This window comes from Ursus maritimus, unplaced genomic scaffold (genome assembly GCF_017311325.1).
Source record: "Ursus maritimus isolate PB19 unplaced genomic scaffold, ASM1731132v1 scaffold_20, whole genome shotgun sequence".
Classification (NCBI taxonomy): Eukaryota; Metazoa; Chordata; class Mammalia; order Carnivora; family Ursidae; genus Ursus; species Ursus maritimus.
Genome location: NW_024424453.1, coordinates 23,846,877 through 23,868,970, shown reverse-complemented (window position 1 = coordinate 23,868,970; position 22,094 = coordinate 23,846,877). Strand labels below are relative to the sequence as shown.

At 41.0% G+C, this 22,094-nt stretch overlaps 1 protein-coding gene and 1 pseudogene across 1 annotated transcript; both read right to left on the bottom strand.

The window, feature by feature from the left end:
- Positions 1 to 1,469: 1,469 nt before the first annotated feature.
- On the bottom strand, positions 1,470 to 2,781 carry LOC103681663 (proline-rich protein 23A-like). Its single transcript, XM_008711239.2, has one exon. It carries the CDS (start codon positions 2,615 to 2,617, stop codon positions 1,886 to 1,888), a length of 732 nt encoding a protein of 243 aa, XP_008709461.2. The 5' UTR covers positions 2,618 to 2,781; the 3' UTR covers positions 1,470 to 1,885.
- Positions 2,617 to 20,660, bottom strand: LOC103681658 (annotated as a pseudogene).
- Between the last annotated feature and the right edge of the window lie 1,434 nt (positions 20,661 to 22,094).

The following is a 22,094-nucleotide window of genomic DNA, read 5'->3' as shown; positions in this document are numbered from 1 at the left end:
TATAAATATGAGACAAATCTGCAAAATATATTTTAAAATTAGAAGTTGTGTGTATATGGTTGTTTGTAAAAACAAAACAAAACTAAAAACAAGTAAAAGGAACCAAAGGTAGAATTAGAATTGTATCAAATAATGTGGAATAGCAGAAAGGCAAAGATTTACATTTTTAGGAGTTGCACATCACCACATTAAGAGATTAAATATGGAAGTACAAAAGTCATCTACATATACAGAAAAGTTTGCATTAAAATTTAACATTAAAAACCCTTAAAGTGACCCAGCAGTTAACTGCCTTTCCCTTTCTACCTTCTCTTCTCAAGTCCTGAGGAGGGCATCCAATTTTTAAGATCCCTGAAGCCCCAAGCCTGGTCCCATTTGCTCTGTTGGCAGGTTTCTGTATATACCCAGTGACCCAAAGTTTCCATGCAGCTATTTTATGTATACACACAATTAACTGCCAACATTTACAATAATTTGAGAAAGTCTTTGTAGTCAGTACAAATAGACAAAACAGAAGTCCAAGATTTTTGCATGATTAGAAAGACTCTAACTTCTTCAACAGGATAAGGGCTATCTACCAACAATGCACACACACACACACACACACACACGCACATACACGCATACAAAATCATGCTTTATGGTAGATTTTAAAAGCACTTGCATTAATACAAGCCACAAGATAGGGATGCCACAACAACCTTACTGTTCAACCTGGAATTGGAGTTAACATCCAATAAAAAAATCAAGGACACAAACTTAGGGTTACAGAAGGGAGGGGTAGGAGGATGGGGTGACTGGGTGATGGGTCTTAAGGAGAGCACGTGTTGGGATGAGCACTGGATGTCACAGGCAACTAATGAATCGTTGAACACTACAACAAAAACTTATGATGTACTATATGTTGGCTAACTAACATAATGAAAAATTAAAAAAATTAAAAAAAATCAAGGAAAAATAAAATGTAAGAGGCTTGTCAAAAAAAAAAAGAGACAATATTCGCATTATTTTGGACATATTATTGTCTTTATTAGTTAAGCAAGATAATCTACAGATAAGCCATTAAATAAATCAAATCATTTTTTCTGGATACCAGAACAACACAACAAATTATGCCAGTAACAATGTACAAAATATATCCAGGATCTTAGAACTATCAAAGCACAGAGTCTTTAGAATTATGAACTTTTCCAGCACAGGAGAATTACATTAAAAATACAGTGGAAGAAAATAATGCCAAAGAGTTGGTTCTTTTGGGAAAAATCCCCCCCAACCGAGCAATACAGTTATAACATTTGATAACCTTCTCATTAAGAAAAAGAGGGCACATGATCATGGCTCCTCATTCTGTGTTTGTTTTGTATGCAGCAAACATTTGTCCACATACACCTATTTGTCAGATTCCCCAAAAGCATCTCCAGCCACCAAAAAGTCAAAATGGCAAGGCTGTCATAAACAGGGTAAGGACATAAACAGAGTAAGGACACGGGGGCCAAAACTCTCTAAGAAATTTTTTTTCTTTTTAGTAATTACTCAAATTTCGGAGGAAGAGGTGCAGTGGTAGGGTGCTGGGGAAAGGATGGGTTTTTAGAAAAAAGTGCAAAACTAGGAGAATGGAGCTACTTAAGCGTAACCTTATAGAGAAAACAACCTAAGCAGCATTTCGGATTTCTGGAAGTACACTGTATTTCCAGCAGCATGTCGTTGCTGAGGTGATTTCCTTTCAGATGTTTCGGTTCGCCTTGATCCAAAATTTTGCAATGCAGCCTGCATCAAAAGAGCATCTGTCCGTGATTCATGCTTGGCGATTCTTGCAGGTTGTGCAATGTACACACAGCGGCTGGTAGAAGGTGCCCACTGGATGGCAAGGGATTGTGGGAGCAGTTCATTCCCGGAACAGACGTCTCCGGGCCTTGCGAGAGGGACCCGGAGGGCGCTGGGGGCGCACTTGGGGACCTGGACTCGGAGAGGGAGGTAGAGGTTGGAGTGGCGAGCTGGGGAAGGGCTCCAGAAGGTGGGCGTCCAGGCTGAAGTAGCGAAGAGGAGAGCGTCTCTTTGGACGAGGGGTGGGGGCCCCAGGCCAGGGATCTGGTTTGGGGCCCTGCGGGTGGGGGCGGAGCCCAGGGACGGAGCCCGCCGCGGGGTCCAGCCCAGGCGGCAGGAACTCGGGGTCCGCGTCTTCCTCGTAGGCCTCTTCTTGGGCGGCCACCTCTGGGACAGATGCGCAGAAGAATCCCTGCTCGACGGCGACTTCGTGCCCGGGCGCGTTCCGGAAAGCGCCGTGTTCTAGGCCGGCGGGCGAGGGGCCCTGCCCTCCCGAGCTGAGGAGGGCCTCGGGGACCAGCACGAGGGAGAGCTCTCCGAGGGTCACTTGCAGGGCCGACGTCGCCTGGGGCTCGAGCACCAGCTCCACGTCGTCCAGGAGCAGCTGCAGGGCACAGCCCGTGGCCAGGACCACCACGGAGGTGAGTGCGCCGGCGGCGGCGGGCGGCCCCTCCAGGCCTTCCAGGCCCGCGGGCTCCTCGGTTCGCCGGCGCTTGGCAGGGCGGGGTCCTCCGGGCGGCGGTCCCCAGCAGAGCTCAGGGTAGGCGCTGGGGCTGCGGGGCCGGCTGCCCATCACCTGGACGGCGCGTCGGGCGGCGCTCCCGGGGCCTGGCGGAGGGTGTGAGGGACAGGGTCCTGCACGCAGTGACAGGTTTGGACGACAGGTGAGGCGTCCGGGGGCGGCGGGGCGCGGTGCCCGGCGACGCAGAGACAGTGCCTGGAGTTCTGGAGGCGCCTCCTGGGAGGCCCGCAGTCCTGGGGTTCTGGCGTCGCAGCACGGGTGCAGGGCTCAGCCTCGGGCGTTCGAATCCCAGGTTTCTCACACTGACGGATCTGCGCGGATAATTCAAGTGACGCCTGCGGAACCAGAGTCGTAAAATGTCAGGCTAGGCTCCGCCCCTTCCGAGGCCCCGCCCCCTAGAGATCACGGTGTCTGTGCAGCCCAATAGCTGAGGCTGTGGTTAAGGAAATACTTAACTGGGCCTCTAGGAGGCAGAACAATGGTACCGCTTTAGGGCTTGGCTTCCAGTGTGGAAATCTCGGCCTTCTTTGAGTTGACTTCAGGTGAGGAGGACCTTAATCAGAAAAGTGTTTGAGTGTCAATTCCCAGCAGTGGAAAGCGACACCAGGACAGAGAGATGTAACGCCCGCCTCCTCCGAAGCCCCGCCCCGGAAATGACCTGGGCTTTTCTGTATATTGAATAGCGGGAAGCATTTTTGGGCCATTTTCTTACACCTCTGCGGAAGTTGTAAACCACTCTCAAGAATCTTTCAGATGTTCTGTTGAAGGGGAAGTGAGATTAGAATTGAGTGCGTTAATAGCTGGCCCTGCAAGATGAGTTATTACCATACTACATACATACCCGTTTTGTCCTGTAGTAATGATTATAGTACCATCATAAGTATTAGGAGTTTATTTAGTTTGACCTAAAATACAACCACAAAGTAGGTCTATTTTAGCCCATTTGACAGATGATGAAAATGTCATGCAGAGGGTTAATCGGTTTGCTCATAAGCCGGGAACTACCAGAACTGGGTCTGACATGACAAGGCCCACTTAAGAAGATGCAACGTCGGCACCTTGATCTGAGTGTCAAGTGTATTGTGGCTGCAAAAGGAAGGTGTGGCTCAGCTCGTTGTCTAGTGTTAACAGGAAGAAACACCCAAAACTGGTTTTGGAATAAGTAATACTCCTAATATGGTTACAGAGGACAACAAAACATTTCCTTCCACCCCTGTTCCTTAACCATGCGATTGCTCACCTTATACCTTTTTACAAAATAACATATTTATATTTTCATTTTTAGAGCTGCATAGCATTCCTTTGTATGGAATTACATTTAAACCAGACCTCTCTTAATGGACATTTAATAGAGTGGTCTGTGACTTGGTGGCATTGCCATTCCCTGGCGAATTTTGGAAAATGCAGATGCTTTCCCCCATCCCAGAATCACTGAATAAGAATTCCTGGAGCGTGGGGCCTAGGAATTCTCTGTAAGCACCTCCAAAAAATTTTGTTTTACACTGAAGTTTAAGATCACTGAGTTTGTTTTCATTAATGGTGAGTGGTTCGGGTAGCACGGTGGTTATGCCTGCGATCAGGGCCCTGACTGTTGGTGACAAAGTTAGGCAGAAAACTCAAACTTCCTGGGCTACATTCAGGGTTTTTCCTTGCACAAGTGGCCAGCATCCGCTCTTATGGCAGGGCTTCCGGGGTTCCTGGCTGTGTGGCGGGAAATTCCTGTGAGCTGACGCAACCTGGGGCAAGGCACTGTCTGTGAGAACTAGCAAGGGCTCTGGCGGTGCGACCAGGGGAGGGGAAAGGGAGAGTGTGGGCTGCTGGGAGACTGCAGTCCTCACGGGGTGAATGTGGAAGCCGCTGTAACCTACTCCAAGGGTCCTAGGTGATAGGAGCAATCGCTGTGCTGCTGGTGTTCAGGCAGAAGATAGTGGTGGTGGTGCAGGGGGTGAGGGAGTGGGGATGGGGGAGGAGCTTGCAGGAACCACTGCTTCGGCCCTTGAATTTCCACGCCTGGGGAATAATGGGAGTTCCACTCAGGAGACTGAAAGTGAACGTGCCCTGGTGTAAGGCACACATGGATGAGTTAAAGCTAGCCTGGCTAAAGCTAGCCAGGACACAGGGAGGGGTTTAGAACTCCTGGCCTGCCCAGGAGTGGGGCTCTGAGCAAGGTGGAGCCTAGCCTTGGCTGGTGTCTGCTGCTCACCTCATCTAAGCCATTCCACTTTGGAGCTCATCATTGTCCTTGGTCCTGTGAATCCTCACTGGGAAGTCCTCTTCCAAGGTAATATGGTCCTGCCCTGAAACAGAAGCAGTTAGCAGGGGTCCTGGAATAGATGCACCCAATTTTCTCTTCTGGTCATCCACTTTCTACTTGGGTGATGACGGGCAAGTCATTTCACTTTCTCTGAGCCTCAGTGTCCTTACATATAAAAGGGAGAATGCCATCTACCGTGCCAGCTGGTTGTGAGATAATGTACGTAAAATGTTGGAACATAGTAAGTGCTTAGTAAATAGTAGCTGTTTACTGTTTATTATGTTTATAATCTGTCTCTCCCGCTTGACAATGCCAGCACTGTTCCCCAGCATTTTGAACAGCGCTTCACATGCAGCAGGCATTGAATGAATGGTAAAAAATACCGTCATCGTCATCATCATGATCTTCATCCTAAAAGGGAGTCTGATCTGTTAGAAAGTACTCTTCCAGGTATTTTTATGACATAATATGTATATGGTTCAGGAATGGCTTGCTGGGTACCGGATCAGATATCTTTCATCCTGCCTGACTTAACTTTCCTGCAAGAGGCCCAGGGACTGTCAGGGCCACTCTTTGGGTCAATACTGCCTAACCAATCAGCACGAAATGCTTGAACCACTGTCGGGGTGGAATTAACAACTGTAGCTTAAGGTTCTGGGCAGGGTACAGGTTGGCCACAGACATGTCCTATTGGAAGAAAAAAGTGGAAGTATCTTGGCTACTGGAAGTTAGGTACAAGGTGGACATCAGTGAGTGGGACTCAAGAGTTTCCTCCGCATTGTGCATCAGAACACTCTGACTCCTTCATTGCTTGGTTGGAGACTCTGAGGCCCAGGCCCTGCACTCCAGGCCCTGACACTGGTCTTGGCATTGGCTGTTATGTTATCTCCTAGAATGCACAACTGGCTTTAAGAAAATTTTATTTACATAAGTAATAATACCTGAATACATTTTCAAAAACTGTAAGCAGTGTAGCCCTCCCTTCCACTCCCCACCAACTCCCAATCCTGGATTGATGTAGTAAGATACTTTTCTTTGTATTTACAAACATAACATAGGGGATTTGTTTCCTTCCTGGAATGGCAAACTATTGTGGATATTTTTCTGTAATATGTTAGAGCTTACTGCTACTTGGTATTGTTATCAGCAAAGTACAGGATCTCTTGTGTCTTTTACGAAGAGATCTTTTTCAACATGCAATACTGGTGTCTGTATCTTGTTTGAATATTTTGTATAAGTACAAGATAAGACAACTTCAAATGTCTCTTGCACAGCAACTCCTTTGTCTTTGCCTGAAGAAGAATGATTATAGTGGCCCATTCACTTTCTGCTTATCTCCTGGTAATTCTGGTAATTTTGGTATATCTTTATTTCCTGAACACATCACTGAGGGGTGAATGGCATCATGCAATTACTGATGCTTTTACAATGATTAGATATGATCATGGCCTATGTTATCATAAAATCATCAATACCTTACTATTTTAAGAATGCCCAAATTGACAGTAAAGTAGTTAATTTGGGTATCTGGTCTTTTAAAGGCTGAAGCTAAATTGCAGTTGTTTTTTTTTAACCAAATACTTAAGTTTCTATGTTATAAGCGAATGCCAATGATTTCTCTCTCTCTCTGTATAATTTAAAAATTTTATTTATTTATTTATTAAAAAATTTATTTATTTATTTGAAAGAGAGAGAGAGAGAGAGAAAGCATGCCTGCCCCCAAGTAAGGGGAGCGATGGAGGGAAAGAATCTTTAGCAGACTCTGCTGCTGAACGTAGAGGGGAGGGGGGCTTCATCAGGACCTGAGATAAAGTTATCAGTCCCCTGTTCAACTGACCAAGCCCCGGGGCACCCCTTATTTATTTTTTACAATTTTAAGGTACAGATGGCCTTTATTGTTTACAAAGGGAAGTAGAAGAGGAGGAGACACGGCAGCTCTGGCTCCAGGGACAGCTCCAAAGACTGAGTCCACTGCTGTCCTCCCAGTGGTTTCTGTATATTAATTTTGCATTCAAATTTCTTATGGAATTGTCTTATTTTTTTCAGTTACTTTCTAGGTTTACAATCATATGGTCAGCAAATGGTCTTCTTTTCTTTTCTTTCGAAGTTTTATATGTCTGATTTCTTTCTCTTTTCTAATTTTGTTGGCTAGTGACTCCAGTACAATGTTAAATACTAGTGGCAAAGTGGCATCTTTTTCTTGTTCTAGACTTGGGTGGGAATGCTGCTGGTGTTTGCCTGTTAAGCGTAATACTGGCTGTTGTTCAGAAATTAATGTCATGTCAAAGAAGTATCAATCTCTTTCTGTTTTGTTAATTTTTTAATGCTTTGTTTTGAAATATTTCCTAATTTACAGAAACATTGCAAAAATAATACAAAAAACTGCCGTTTATCCTTCATCAACTTTTTACATTTTGTCACATTTGCTCTATATTCTCTGTCTCTCAGAAAGACCACAGGAGATATAAATATATATATATATATATTCCTTGAATCATTTGAGAGTATGTTACATATATTAGGCCTTTTCACTGTATAATATTTCAGTGTATATTTCCTAACAAGAATATTCTTATATATTTTTAGTGAAATTATCAAATTAAGAAAATTTTGACATTGATACCATACTTTAACAGTCCATTTTCCAATTTTGTCCATTGTACCAATAATTTTTTATAATATACTTCTATTTATCTATCTCTATATCTACCTTTTAAAAATTTCTTTTATTTATTTATGTATTTATTTATTATTTTGCCTAGAAGATGTAGGTCAGGATCATGTATTGCTTTCAGGTGTCGTGTCTCAGGGGGAGAGTTGGGGGGAGGGGCAGAGGAAGAGGGAGAGAGAGAGAATCTTAAGCAGACTCCACACTCAGCATGGAGCCAACCAGGGGCTCCAACCCAGGACCCTGAGGACATGACTTAAGTAGAAATCAAGAGTCGGACACTTAACTGACAGAGGCACCCAGGTGCCCTGCTTTTTATTTTGATGTAGTCCCAATACTTTATTTTTGCTTTTGTTTCCCTTGCCTCAGGAGATCTATTTAGAAAAACACTGCTTAGGTCTTATAATGATAATTCTTGTCTTAAAGTCTGCTTTTCCTCAATGTTAATATAGTTACTCTAGCTCTCTTCTGGTTACTGTTCACATGATAGATCTCCTACCATTTCAACTCATTTGTTTCTTTGAATCTTAAGTGTGTTTCTTATAGACAGCACACAGTTGGATCTTGCTTTTTTTTAATGCAGTCCAACAATTTCTGCTTTTTGATTGGGATGTTTAGACTATTTGTATTTGTGGTAATTATTGATATGGTTGAATTTACACTTGCCATTTTGATATTTATTATCTAATTGCTTCTGTCTTTTTTGTTCCTCTGTTATTCCTTGACTTCTTTTGCATTAAATAAATATATTTTTTGTGTGTCTCATTTTAAATTTCTCTGTTGATTTTTTAACCATATTATTTTGAGCTGTTTGTGGTTGGGATCTAGGGATCACCGTATGCTTCTTAACTTATTACAGTCTGCTTAAGAGTAATTCAAACTTAATTTCAATATTATATAAAAACGTTGCTCTAATATAACACCATTCCCTCTTTTTCATTCTATACTTTCATCTATATTATATTTATATATGTTATGAATCTAATAATGTCATAATTATTGCGTTTTATAATCTTATGTCTTTTAAGGAAGAGAAGAAATGAGAGAATATATTCATAGCATTTCTTAATAATAGGTATTATTATTTTTAGAGTAGTTGTACGTTCACAGAAAAATTGAGCAGAAAGTAGGAACAGTTCACATATACCCCCTCTCTCACACATGTATAGCCACCCTAAATATTAACATCCTGCACCAGTATTACATTTGTCACAATTGATGAGCCTACAACGACACATCATTATTACCCAAAGTCCATAGTATATATTAGAGTTCACTCTTGGCATTGTACAGTTCTGTGGGTTTTGACAAATGTGTAATGACATGTAGCTGTCATTATGGTATCATACAGAATAATTGCCCTAACAATCCTCTGCTCTGCTTATTCATTCTTTCCTCCTCTTCCCTAACTCCAGGCCATATCTGTCTGATCTCCTTACTGTTTCCATGGTTTTGCCTTTTCTGGAATGTTATATACTTGGAATCACAGTTTGTAGCCTTTTTCAGATTGGCTTCTTTCACTTAATAATACACATTCAAGGTCATTTTACGGCTTGATAACTCATTTGTTTTTAGTATTGAATAATACTCCATTGTCTTATGTGCCATAGTTTATTTATCTATTCACCTATTGAAGGACATCTTGGTTGCTTCCAATTACGAGTAAAGCTGCTATAAACATTTGTGTGCAGATTTTTATATGGTTATAAGTTTATAGCTCCTTTCGATAAACATCAAGGAGCACAATTGCTGGATCATATGGTAAGAGAATATTTAGTTTTTTAAAGCAACTGCCACACTGTTTTCCAAAGTAGCTATACCACTTTGTATTCTCACCATCAATGAGTGTTCCTTTTGCTCCATGCCTTTGTCAGCATTTGGTGTTATCCGTTTTTGTTTTGTTTTGTTTTTTTGGTTTTTTTAGATTTTCACCATTCTAATAGATATGCAGTGGTATCTCATTGTTTTAATTTCTTTGGTGACATGAGTGGGAAGCACCTTTTCATATGCTTATTTTCCACTTTCTGTTTTCTTTGATGCAGCTATTTTGCCCATTTTAAGTCAGGTCGTTTATTATCTTATTGTTGATTTTTAAGAATTCTTTGTATATTTTGGCTAACAGTTCTTTATCAGATATGTCTTTTGCAAATATTTTCTCTTGTTCTGTGACTTATCTTCTCATTCTCTTTATAATGTCTTTACAGAACGGAAGTTTTAATGCCAATAAAGTCTAGTTTATCAATTATTTTTTTCATTAGTGTTTTATCTAAAAAGTCATGACCAAACCCAAAGTTATCTAGATTTTTTCCCATGTTATCTTCTTAGGAGTTTTCTAGGTTTTGCATTTCTGTTTAGGTCTGTGAGCCACTGTAAGTCAGTTTTTGTGAAGGGTGTGAGGTCTGTGTCTAGATGCTGCTGCTCCTGCCCTTCCTCCTCCTCCTCTCTCTCTCTGTGTTTGCACATGGATGTCTAATGTCTAGTTGTCCCAGAACCATTTGTTGAAGGGTTGTGTTTTCTCCATGGTGTGCTTTTGCTCCTTTGGCAAAGATCAGTTAATCATATGTGGGTCTATTTTGGAGCTCTTTATTCTGTTCCATTAATTTGTGTGTCTATTCTTTTTGCCAGTTTTACACTGTCTGGATTGCTGTATCTTTATAGCAAGGTGTTTTTTTTTAAAGATTTTATTTATTGGGGCGCCTGAGTGGCACAGCGGTTAGGCGTCTGCCTTCGGCTCAGGGCGTGATCCCGGCGTTATGGTTTCGAGCCCCACATCAGGCTCCTCTGCTATGAGCCTGCTCCTTCCTCTCCCACTCCCCCTGCTTGTGTTCCCTCTCTCGCTGGCTGTCTCTATCTCTGTTAAATAAATAAATAAAATCTTAAAAAAAAAAGATTTTATTTATTTATTTGAGAGAGAGAGAGAGATTGGGTGCATGTGTGCGTGCAAGTGTTGGGAGGGAGGGGCAAAGGAGGAGGGAAGGGAGAGAGAGAGCAGGCTCCACATCCAGCATGGAGCCCAATGCGGGGCTTGATCTCACAACCCTGAGATCATGACTTGAGCTGAAACCAAGAATCAGGTGCTTAACTGACTGAGCCACCCAGGTACCCCTATAATAAGTCTTAAAGTTGGGTAATGTCAGTCCTCTGCCTTTGTTCTCCTGCAGTATTGTGTTGGCTATTCTGGGTCTTTTGCCACTCCATATAAACTGTAGAATCAGTTTGTCAATATCTACAAAGTAATTTGTTGGGATTTTGACTGGGATTGTGTTGAATCTATAGATCAGATTGAGAAGAATTGAAATCTTGACATTATTGAATTTTCCTAACTATGAACATGGAATAGCTCTCCATTTTAGTTTTCCTTTGGTTTCTTTCACCAGAGTTTTGTAGTTTTCCTCTTATAGATTTTGTGCATGTTTTGTTAGATTTGTATGTATGTGTTTCATTTTGTTGGTGCTAATGTAAATGGCACTGTTTTTTTAATTTTGGATTCCTATAGTTCATCGCTGGCATATAAAGAAGCAGTTGACTTCTGTATATTAACCTTGCTGTGATTGCATTGTTCGGAGTGTTTCCCCTTCCCCCGCCCCGAGTGTTTTTGTTGATTCTTTGGGATTTTCTTTTCTTTTTTTAAAAAAGATTTTATTTATTTATTTGAGATAGATAGGTGCAGAGAGAGAGAGAGAGAGAAAGAGCACACGAGCAGGGAGAGGGGCAGAGGGAGAGGGAGAAGCAGGCTCCCCACTGAGCAGGGAGCCTGATGCTGATCCCAGGACCCCAGGATCATCAACTGAGCTGAAGGCAGATGCTTAACCGACTGAGCCACCCAGATGCCCCTGATTCTTTGGGATTTTCTATATAGACAAGCATGTCATCTGAGAACAAACACAGTTTTACTTCTTCTTTCTCCATTTGTATACGTTTTATTTCCTTTTTTTTTTTTTTTTTTGGCCTTATTGCACTAGCTAGGGTTTCCAATACAATGTTGTATTGGAGTGGTGAGAAGGAACAGCCTTAACTTGTTCTTGACCTTAGCAGGAAAGCTTCTAGTTTCAACCCACAGTTATGATGTTAGCTGTAGGTTTTGTAGATTTTTTTTAAAGATTTTATTTATTTATTTATTTGACACAGAGAGACAGCCAGCGAGAGACGGAACACAAGCAGGGGGAGTGGGAGAGGTAAAAGCAGGCTCCCAGTGGAGGAGCCTGATGCGGGGCTCGATCCCAGATCGCTGGGATCACGCCCTGAGCCAAAGGCAGACGCTTAACGACTGAGCCACCCAGGCGCCCCTGTAGATATTTTTTATTAAGTTGAGAAAGTTCCTCTCTATTCCTAATTTGCTGTGAGTTAAAAAAAATCATGAACGGATGTTGAATTTTGTCAAATGCTTTTATTCTATCTACTGATATCTCCATGTAATTATTCTTCTTTAGCTTGTTGATGTGGTGGGTTACATTGATTGATTTTCAAATACTGAACCAGCCTTATATATGCAGGATAAATCCCACTGTGTCATGGTGTATAATCTTTTTATTGGATTTTATTTGCTAATTTTTTTAAATTGAGATTTTTAAAAATTTATATTCATGAGAGCTATTAGTCTATAGTTTTCTTTTTTTGTAATATCTTTGCCTGGTTTTGGTATTATGGTAATGCTGGCTTCATGAAATGAGTTAGGAAGAATCCCTTTGGCTTCTATCTTCCAGAAGAAATTATAGAGAATTGGTATAATTTCTTACTTAAATGTTTGGTAGGACCCTCCAGTGAATCTATCTGGGCCTAGTGCTGTCTTTTTGGAAGGTTAATTATAGATTTGATTTCTTTCATAGATACAGCCCTATTCAGATAGTCTATTTATTCTTTGCAGGTGAGTTTTGGCAGATTGTGTCTTTCAAGGATTTGTTTCATCTTGGTCATCAAATTTGTGGGCATAGAGTTGTTTATAATACTCCTTTATTATTCTTTTAATGTCCATGAGCTCTGTAATGATTGTCTCCTCTTTTGTTTCTGATATTAGTAATTTGTATCTTCTTTCTTTTTTTCTTGGCCTTGCTAGAGGTTTATTTATTTTACTGCTTTTTCAAAGAACCATCTTTTGGGTTTGTTGATTTTCTTTATTGATTTCCTGTTTTTAATTTCATTGATCTCTGCTCCAATTTTATATTTTCCCTTCTTCTGCTTACTTTGGATTTTTAAAAAAGATTTTATTTATTTGAGAGCGAGAGAGAGGGAGAACATGAGTGGGGTGAGAGGCAGAGGGAGAAGCAGGCTCTCTGCTAAGCAGGGATCCTGATGCGGGGCTCGAGCTTAGGACTCCAGGATCATGACCTGAGCCGAAGGCAGATGCTTAACTGACTGAGCCATCCAGGTGCCCCTGCCTACTTTGGATTTAATTTGCTCTTTTTTATTTTCTGAATGTAAGATTACATTTTGGATTTTAGATCTAAGATATGCATTCGCCTTCTTGCTAGACACATCTCCAAAGGCAAGGAAAACAAAAGCAAAAATGAACTATTGGGACTTCACCAAGATAAAAAGCTTCTGCACAGCAAAGGAAACAGTCAACAAAACTGAAAGGCAACTTATAGAATGGGAAAAGATACTTGCCAATGACATCAAATAAAGGGCTAGTACCAAAGATCTATAAATAACTTCTAAAACTCAACACCCAAAAATCAAATAATCCAGTCAAGAAATGAGCAGAAGACATGAACAGACATTTCTCCAAAGAAAACATTCAAATGGCCAAGAGACACACGAGAAAGTGCTCCACATCATTTGGCATCGGGAAAATACAAATCAAAAGCACAATAAGATACCACCTTACACCAGTCAGAATGGCTAAAATTAATGAGACAGGAGATGATAAATGTTGGTGAGAATGTGGAGAAAGGGGAACCCTCTTACACTGTTGGTGGGAGCGCAAACTGGTACAGCCACTCTGGAAAACAGTATGGAGGTTCCTCAAAAAGTTGAAAATAGAGCTACCCAATGATCCAGCAATTTTACTACTAGGGATTTATCCCAAAGATACAAATGTATTGATCTGAAGGGGCACCTGCACCCCAATGTTCATAGCAGCAATGTCCACAATAGCCGAAATGTGGAAAAAGCCAAGATGGCCATTGACAGGTGAATGGATAAAGAAGATGTGGTATGTATGTATAATGGAATATTCTTAGCCATCAGAAAGGATGAATACTTACCATTTGCATTGACATGGACGGACCTGGAGGGTATTATGCTTAGTGAAATGAGTCAATCAGAGAAAGAGAATTATCATATGGTTTCAGTCATATGTGGAATATAGGAAACAGTGCAGAAGATCATAGGGGAAGTGAGGAAAAACTGGATGGAAAGAAATCAGAGAGTGAGAAAAACCATGAGAGACTCATAACTCTAGGAAACAAACAGGGTTGCTGGAGGGGAGGTGGGTGGGAGGATGGGGTAATTGGATGATGGCCATTAAGGAGGGCACATGATGTGATGAGCACTGGGTGTTGTACGCAACTGATAAATTGTTGAACACAACATCTGAGACTAAATATGTTGACTAATTGAATTTAGATAAAAGAAAAAAGAATAACATGCATTCAATGCTGTAAATTTCTGTCTACCACATATGTTACTGTTTTCTAGTTATTGCTTTTGCTCTTTGTTCATATTTTTGTCTTCTATTCTTTTTTTGCCTTTTTGTTGTTTTAATTGAGCATTTTATATTATTCCATTTTCTTTCCTTTCTTAACATATCAGTTATACTTTTTCTTTTTTGCTTTTAAAATGGTTGCCCTAGAGTTTGCAATATACTTCTACAACTATTCCGAGCCCACTTTCACATGACACTGTAACACTTCACAGGTTGTACAAATACCTTATAATACCAAAATATTTATAATTACTTCCTCCTGACCCCTGTGTAATTGCTGTCATTCATCCCACTTACATGTACGGCATAATCATCGAATACATTATTGGTATTATTATTTTGAACAAACTGTTATCTGTTAGATCAATTAAAAACAAGAAAAAGAGTACAATTGCTGGATCATAGGGTAGCTCAATTTTTAACTTTTTAAGGGACCTCCACACTGTTTTCCACAGTGGTTGTACCAACATGCATTCCCACCAACAATGTAGGAGGGATCACTACTGGGTGTTTACCCCAAAGATACAGATGTAGTGAAGAGAAGGGCCGTATGCACCCCAATGTTCATAGCAGCATTGTCCACAATAGCTAAATCGTGGAAGGAGCCAAGATGCCCTCCAACAGATGACTGGATTAAGAAGATATGGTCCATATATACAATGGAATATTACTCAGCTATCAAAAAGAACGATTTCTCAACATTTGCTGCAACATGGACGGCACTGGAGGAGATAATGCTAAGTGAAATAAGTCAAGCAGAGAAAGACAATTATCATATGGTTTCACTCATTTATGTAACATAAGAAGTAGGAAGATCGATAGGAGAAGAAAGGGATAAAGAAGGGGGGTAATCAGAAGGGGGAATGAAGCATGAGAGATTATGGGCTCTGGGAAACAAACTGAGGGCTTCAGAGGGCAGAGGGGGTGGGGGAATGGGATAGGCCGGTGATGGGTAGTAAGGAGGGCACGTATTGCATGGTGCACTGGGTGTTATACGCAACTAATGAATTATGGAACTTTACATCAAAAACCAGGGATGTACTGTATGGTGACTAACATAATATAAAAAAATTATTATTAAAAAAATAAGAAAAAGAAAAGTTTTTATTTTACCTTCACTTATTTCTTCTCCAATGTTCTTTATGTAGATCCATATTTTCTTTATGTAGGTCTACCTTTCTGACCTTTATCATTCTCCTTCTCTCTAAAGGACTTTTAACATTTTTTTTGCAAGGCAGTTCTGTTGCAACAAATTCCCTCAATTTTTGTTTGTCTGAGAAAGTTTTTGTTTCTCCTTAATTTTTTTTTAAGTAGGCTCCATGCCCAGTGTGGAGCCCAGTATGGCGCTTGAACTCAGGACCCTGAGATCAAGACCTGAGGAGAGGTCAAGAGTTGGACGCTTAACCGACTGAATCATTGAGGCACCCCCCTCCATTTTTGGAGGATAATTTCATATGATACAAAATTCTGGGTTGATTTTGTTTCTCTCTACATTTAAATATTTCACTCTACTCTTCTTGCTTGCATGGTTTCTGGGGTGAAGTCAAATGTTATTCTTCTCTTTACTTCTCTGGAGGTGAGCTGTGTTTTTCTTCAGGCTGCTTTCAAGACTTTTTCTTTCTCTTTGATAGTCTGTAGTTTGAATATGGTATGGCTATGTGTAGTTTTTTTTTAGATTTACTTTTTAAATTATTTTTTTGCATTTATTCTGCTTGGCATTCTCTGAGCTCCTGGATGTATGGTTTCATGTCTTGTATGAATTTGGGAGAAATTCTCAGTCATATTACTTCAAATATTTTATTGTTTCTTTCTTTCTTCTCCTCTGGTATTCCCATTATGTGTATTTTATACCTTTTATAGTTATCTCAGAGTTCTTGAAAGTTCTGTTTTTTTTAATTTAATTTTTAAAATTGAAGTGTGGTTGACACACAATGTTACAGTAGTTTCAGGTCTATCTGTTTTGTTTTATTTTCCAGTCTTTTTTCTGTTTTATTTTCAGTTTTGTAAGTTTCTATTTATATATCCTCAAGCTCAGAGATTCTTTTCTCAGCTGTGTCTAGTCTACTAATGAATCCATTAAAGTCATCTCTACCATTGCTTTTTTTAAGGGATTTTTAAAAAAAAGTCCAGTATTGCTAAGATATAGTGTTACATTAGTTTCAGGTACACAATGTAGTGATTCAACAATTCTGTACATTACTCAGTATTCATCATGATAAATTTACTTTTAATCCCCATTCCCTATTTCACCTATCACCCCATCCTACCTCTCCTCTGTTAACCATCAGTTTGTTCTCCGCAGTTATTGGTTTGTCTCTCTTTTTTTCTACTTTGCTCATTGGTTTATTTCTTAATTTCCACATATGAGTGAAATCATATGGTATTTGTCTTTCTCTGACTGACTTATTTCATTTAGCATTATACCCTCTTGTTCCATTCATGTTGTTGCAAAAGGTAAGATTTCATGTAAGATTTCATTCTTTTTCATGGCTGAATAATATTCCATTATATATATTTTATTTTATATATCTCTCTATATATATTTATGTATATATCTACACATACACACATACCACATCTTTTTTATCCATTTATCTATCAATGTACATTTAGACTGCTTTCATAATTTGGCTATTGTAAATAATGCTGCAATAAACATAGGGGTGGCATTTGAATTAGTGTTCTTGTTGTGGTTGTTGTTTTTGTATTTTGTAAATAGCCAGTAGTGTGATTACTGGATTGTAGGGTAGTTCTATTTGTAACTTTTGAGGAACTTCCAAACTGTTGTCCACAGTGGCTGTACCAGTTTGCATTCCCACGAACAATGCATGAGGATTCTTTTCTCTTCATATCCTCACTAACACTTGCTGTTTCTTGTGCTTTTGATTTTAGCCATTCTTAAAATATTGCATTGTAGTTTTGATTTGCATTTCCCTGATGATATTCATCATCTTTTCATATGTCTGTTGGCCATTGGTATGTCTTCTTTGGAGAAAATTCTATTCATTCTTCTGCCCATTTTAAAGCAGATTATTCGTTTTTTGGGTGTTGTGTTGTATAAGTTCTTTATACATATTGGATACTAACCTTTTATCAGATATGTCATTTGCAAATATCTTCTCCCATTCAATAAGTTCCTTTTTAGTTTTGTTGATTGTTTCCTTTGTTGTGCAAAAGCTTTTTATTTTAGTGAGTCCCAATAGTTTTTGCTTTTATTTCCCTTGCCTCGGAAGACATCTCTAGAACAGAGTTGCTACAGTTAATGTCAGAGAAATTACTGCCTGTACTTTCTTCAAGGACTTTTATGGTTTTAGGTCTCACATTTAGGTCTTTAATCCATTTTTAGTTTATTTTTGTGTATGGTGTAAGAAGGTCATCCAGTTTCATTCTTTTGCATGTAGCTGTCCAGTTTTCCCCAAACCACTTGTTGAAGAGACTGTCTTTTACAACTGTATAGTCATTCTTCTTTTGTTGAAGATTAATTGACCATATAGTTGTGAGTTTATTTCTGGGTTTCTATTCTCTGCCATTGATCTATGTGTCTATTTTTGTGCCAGTACCATACTGTTTTGGTTAGTACAGCTTTGTAATACAACTTGAAGTCCAGAATTGTGATACCTTCAGTTGTATTTTTCAAGATTGTTTTGGCTATTTGGGGTCTTTTGTGGTTACATACAAATTTTAGGATTATTTCTTCTAGCTCTGTGTAAAATGCTGTTGGTATTTTGATATGGATTGTATTAAATGTGTAGATTGCTTTGGGTAGTATAGACATTTTAACAATATTTGTTCTTCCAATCCATGAGCATGGAATATCTTTCCATTTGTTTGTGTCGTCTTCAGTTTCTTTCATCAGTGTTTTATAGTTTCCAGAGTATAGTTCTTTCCCCTCCTTGGTTAAGTTTATTTCTAGGTATTTTGTTATTCTCAGTGCAATTATAAATGGGATTGGTTTTTTAATTTCTCTTTCTACTGCTTCAATATTAGTGTAGAGAAATGTAACAGATTTCTGTACATTGATTTTGTATCCTGTGACTTTACTCAATTCATTTATCAGTTCTAGGAGTTTTTTGGTGGAGTCTATAGGGTTTTTATATATAGTATTGTATTGTCTGCAAATAGTGGAAGTTTTACTTCTTCCTTACCAATTTGGATGCCTTTTATTTCTTTTTGTTGTCTGATTGCTGTGGCCAGGACTTCCAATACTATGTTGAATAAAAGTGGTGATAGTGGACATTCTTATCTTGTTCCTTACCTTAGGGGAAAAGCTCTAGTTTTTCCCCATTGAGTATGCTATTGCTGTGGGTTTTTCATATAAGGCCTTTTTTTTTTTTATGTTGAGGTGCTTTGTTGAGGGTTTTTATCATGAATGGATATTATACTTTGTCACATGGTTTTTCTGTGGCTATTAAAATTATCATGATTTTTATTTCTCTCTTTTTTTTCTTGAGCTTGACATACGTTTTTCTAATCAAAGGTTTAAAATGAAAAGCAATTTCTCTTTGCAGCAAATGTACATTAAAAGAGAGTCTCTGTATAGCCAAGGGCTCTGGGCCCTTCCTTGCCCTATGTCCCTCCACTTATCTGGCCAAACCCCAAAATACAGTGTTATTGTTCTGCAGGAGATAGAGACAGTGCATTCCCTACCCCTTGAGGAGGCTGAGTGGGAGGTGATGGGGGAACCTGGGGTCCAGGGGCTGGAGCCTGCTTGGGTTTATTGCTTCGAGGGGGAGCAGTAAAGCCTTATGTAAAAGATGAGAAGAGGAACAAAGGGGGCAGAACCTGTGCTCTCCAAATTCTCCTCTGCTCTAGAGAGGGGGCTGGATTAAGCAGCAGCAAAACATCACCCACTGGGACACTGTGGCCTCCACTCCCTTCCCTCCCTGAGATCAGGCTTCTGCCCCCACCCTCCACATACCCTGCAGTCCCCTATGGCTTCTGCAAGGTCCCCTATACTCTGAGGGCACATTATGGCTTGCAAGGGGCAACACTGTGTCCTGAGCCTGGGCACACATGTCCCAAGCTTCTAAAACCCCCTGGGAGGGGGAGAGGAAGGGCATAGGGCCTGGTCCCAGGGGCTGATGGTATTGCCCTGGCCCTGCCAGCAGGCTGTAGCACTGCCCAGACCCAGCTCTGCCCCGTTGGAGCTGACCCTGTACTGGGTGGGTCCTGCCAGCACCCCCACCCATGCTCACCCCTTGCCTCAGTCATCATGGTCTCGAGCACTTCCAAGAATAGCTTATGCATGGGCACATTGCCTTCCAGCTTCACCCATAGATATAGGCCCACACTTTGCCCACTGTCTGGTGAAGGAGTGGTAGCATGAGCAGCCTGCCTGCCTGACGCTGCTCAGTACCCCCTCCAGGGCCCACCCTGCCTGCTTCATATTCTGGCATGGTCTCATGTAAAGCTTCTCATAGCTGCTCCACAAGCTTGGCATCCTCAATGTGCACAGAGTCTGAATTGGCAAGGGCCAGGGCCTTCGTCGGACTTATACCTTATGCTCCAGCTGGAGTGCCTGTAGTCACCTCACCAGTTACAGCAGGACAGCCCCTAATTCCCCCAAGCCAGCCGCTTGTGCCCCCTTTTCATCCAGGACTAGGTCCTCATCAAAGGCCAGTTCATCCTGCAGTAGCAGTGAGCGCTAGGCCACACCCGACACCAGGACCTCTGTCCATACACTCTGCAGTACTGACATCTGGTCAGACAGTGACAGTGATGAGAAGCCTAGGATGCTCTTAGCCCAGCTGATAGTGACCATGATCTCTCAGTCAGAGAGGTCACAGAGGGTAGCCAGAGCTGGAAGGTTGGGGGCCCACTGGGTCAGGCATGGCCTGTACTTCTCAAGGTCCACCACCAGCAGGTCGTACACCATTGCATTTACTGGAGCGGTTTTGGGAGTGCCGCTAGCTATTGTCAGGGGTCCAGCAGGGAAGGAGCCTGGGAAGAGCACTGGATCCCCCTCTGGCTGCTGCTTGTACTTCTGTCACCTATCCCGGACATGGTCCAGACAAACCTTGAGCATGTCCATCAGCAGGCAGTTGGTGAAGGGACAGGCCTGATAGGCCTTGTGTCTCTGCTTGGTGAACTTGTACTCATTGGAGGCTGGACAGTTATACTTGATGCTCCCCTGGATGGTCCTCTTGAAGAAGGCTTTGCAAGCCTCACAGGATGCCCATCCTAGTGGTAGCTGGAGGCCCCATCCCTACAGACCAGGCAGAGGTGTTTGAACAGAGAACTGAGCACCAACTTCCCACCACCCTGCTTGCCAGGTCCAGGCCCCTCCACATCGTCCTCTTTTTTGTGGCCTGGGGCGCTGTGGGTGGGAGCTGGGCCAGGGGCAGGAGGTAGGGATGTGGGATGGGGGCGGCTCAGTCTCTGAGGAACACTTTGGGCTGTTGGGGCTGGCTGGCTCTGCCTTGAGGTAGAGAGGCTCAATGCCCACCACCTGGCACTTGTCACCTGGGACTCCACAGGGCAGGCGGGCAGGCATGGGGCCCCAGTGCCAGAGTGGGCAGGTGAGCCTGGGGCCAACAAAAGTCCCTCCTCCACCCTGCCTTGTCCCCTCACTGGGCAGAGCTGCAGGCAGCTTGTGGGATTCATTGCAGCCACTTCCTACTCTGCTTCCTTCAGCTCACAGGGGCATGGGCTATCCTTTTTCTTATTGATGTGATATATCACATTGATTGTTTTATGAATATTGAACCACGCTTGCATCCTGGGAATAAATCCCACTTAATCATGGTGAATGATTTTTTAAAAGGTTTTATTTATGTATTTGACAGAGAGAGAGAGAGAGAGAGCGTGAGCACAAGCAGGGGTTGTGGCAGTCAGAGTGAGAGGGAGAAGCAGGGAGCCTGATGTGGGGCTTGATCCCAGGAACCTGGGATCATGACCTCTGCTGAAGACAGCTGCTTAACCGACTGAGCCACCCTGTGAATGATTTTTTAAAAATGTATTATTAGATTTGGTTTGCTAGTATTTTGTCAAGGATTTTTGCATCTATGTTCATCAGGACCTGTAGTTCCCTTTTTTGGTAGTGTTTTTATCTGGTTTTGGTATCAGGGTAATACCAGCCTCAGAATGAATTTGGAAGCTTTCCTTCCTTTCCTATTTTTGGAATAGTTTGAGAAGAAGTATAGGTATTAATTCTTCTTTAAATGTTTGGTAGAATTTGTCTGTGAAGCCATTTGGTTGGAACTTTCTTGTTTGTTGGGAGTTTTTTGATTACTGATTCAATTTCATTGCTGTTAATTGGGCTGTTCAAATTTTCTATTTCTTCTTGCTTCAGTTTTGGTAGGTTGTGTATTTTTAGGAATTTATCCATTTCTTCTAGGTTGTCCAATTTGTTGGCATATAATTTTTCATACTATTCTTTTACAATTGTTTGTATTTATGTGGTGTCAGTTGTTATTTGTCGTCTTTCATCTGTAAAGATTTTGTTTATTTGAGTCCCTTCTCTCTCTTTTCTCTCTCTCTGTCTCTCTTTTGATCAGTTTGGCTAGAGGTTTATCAACTTTGTAGCTGTTTTCAAAGAATCAGCTCCTGGTTTCACTTACCTGTTGTATTGTTTGTTTATTTGTTTGTTTTAGTTTTTAAACATTTATTTTTTTCTCTAATGTTTACTATTTCCTTACTTCTGCTGGTTTGGGGTTTTGTTCTTCTTTTGCTAGCTCCTTTAGGAATAAGTTTAGTTTTTTTGAGATTTTTCTTGTTTCTTGAAGTAGGCCTTTATTGCTGTAAACTTCCTGTTAGAACTGCTTTTGCAGCATCCCAAAGATTTTGGACCCTTGTATTTTCATTTTCAATTTTGTTTTTTTCCACATAATTTTTTTACATCTTCTTTGATCCATTCATTGTTCAGTAGCATGTTCCATGTATCTGTGGTCTTTCCTGATTTTTTCTTGTGGTTGATTTCTAGTTTCATAGCGTTGTGGTCAGAAGAGATGCATGGTATGACTTC

Bases quoted from the DNA above. Each gene is read 5' to 3' on its own strand.
- LOC103681663 (XM_008711239.2), bottom strand. From the start codon at position 2,617: ATGGGCAGCCGGCCCCGCAGCCCCAGCGCCTACCCTGAGCTCTGCTGG.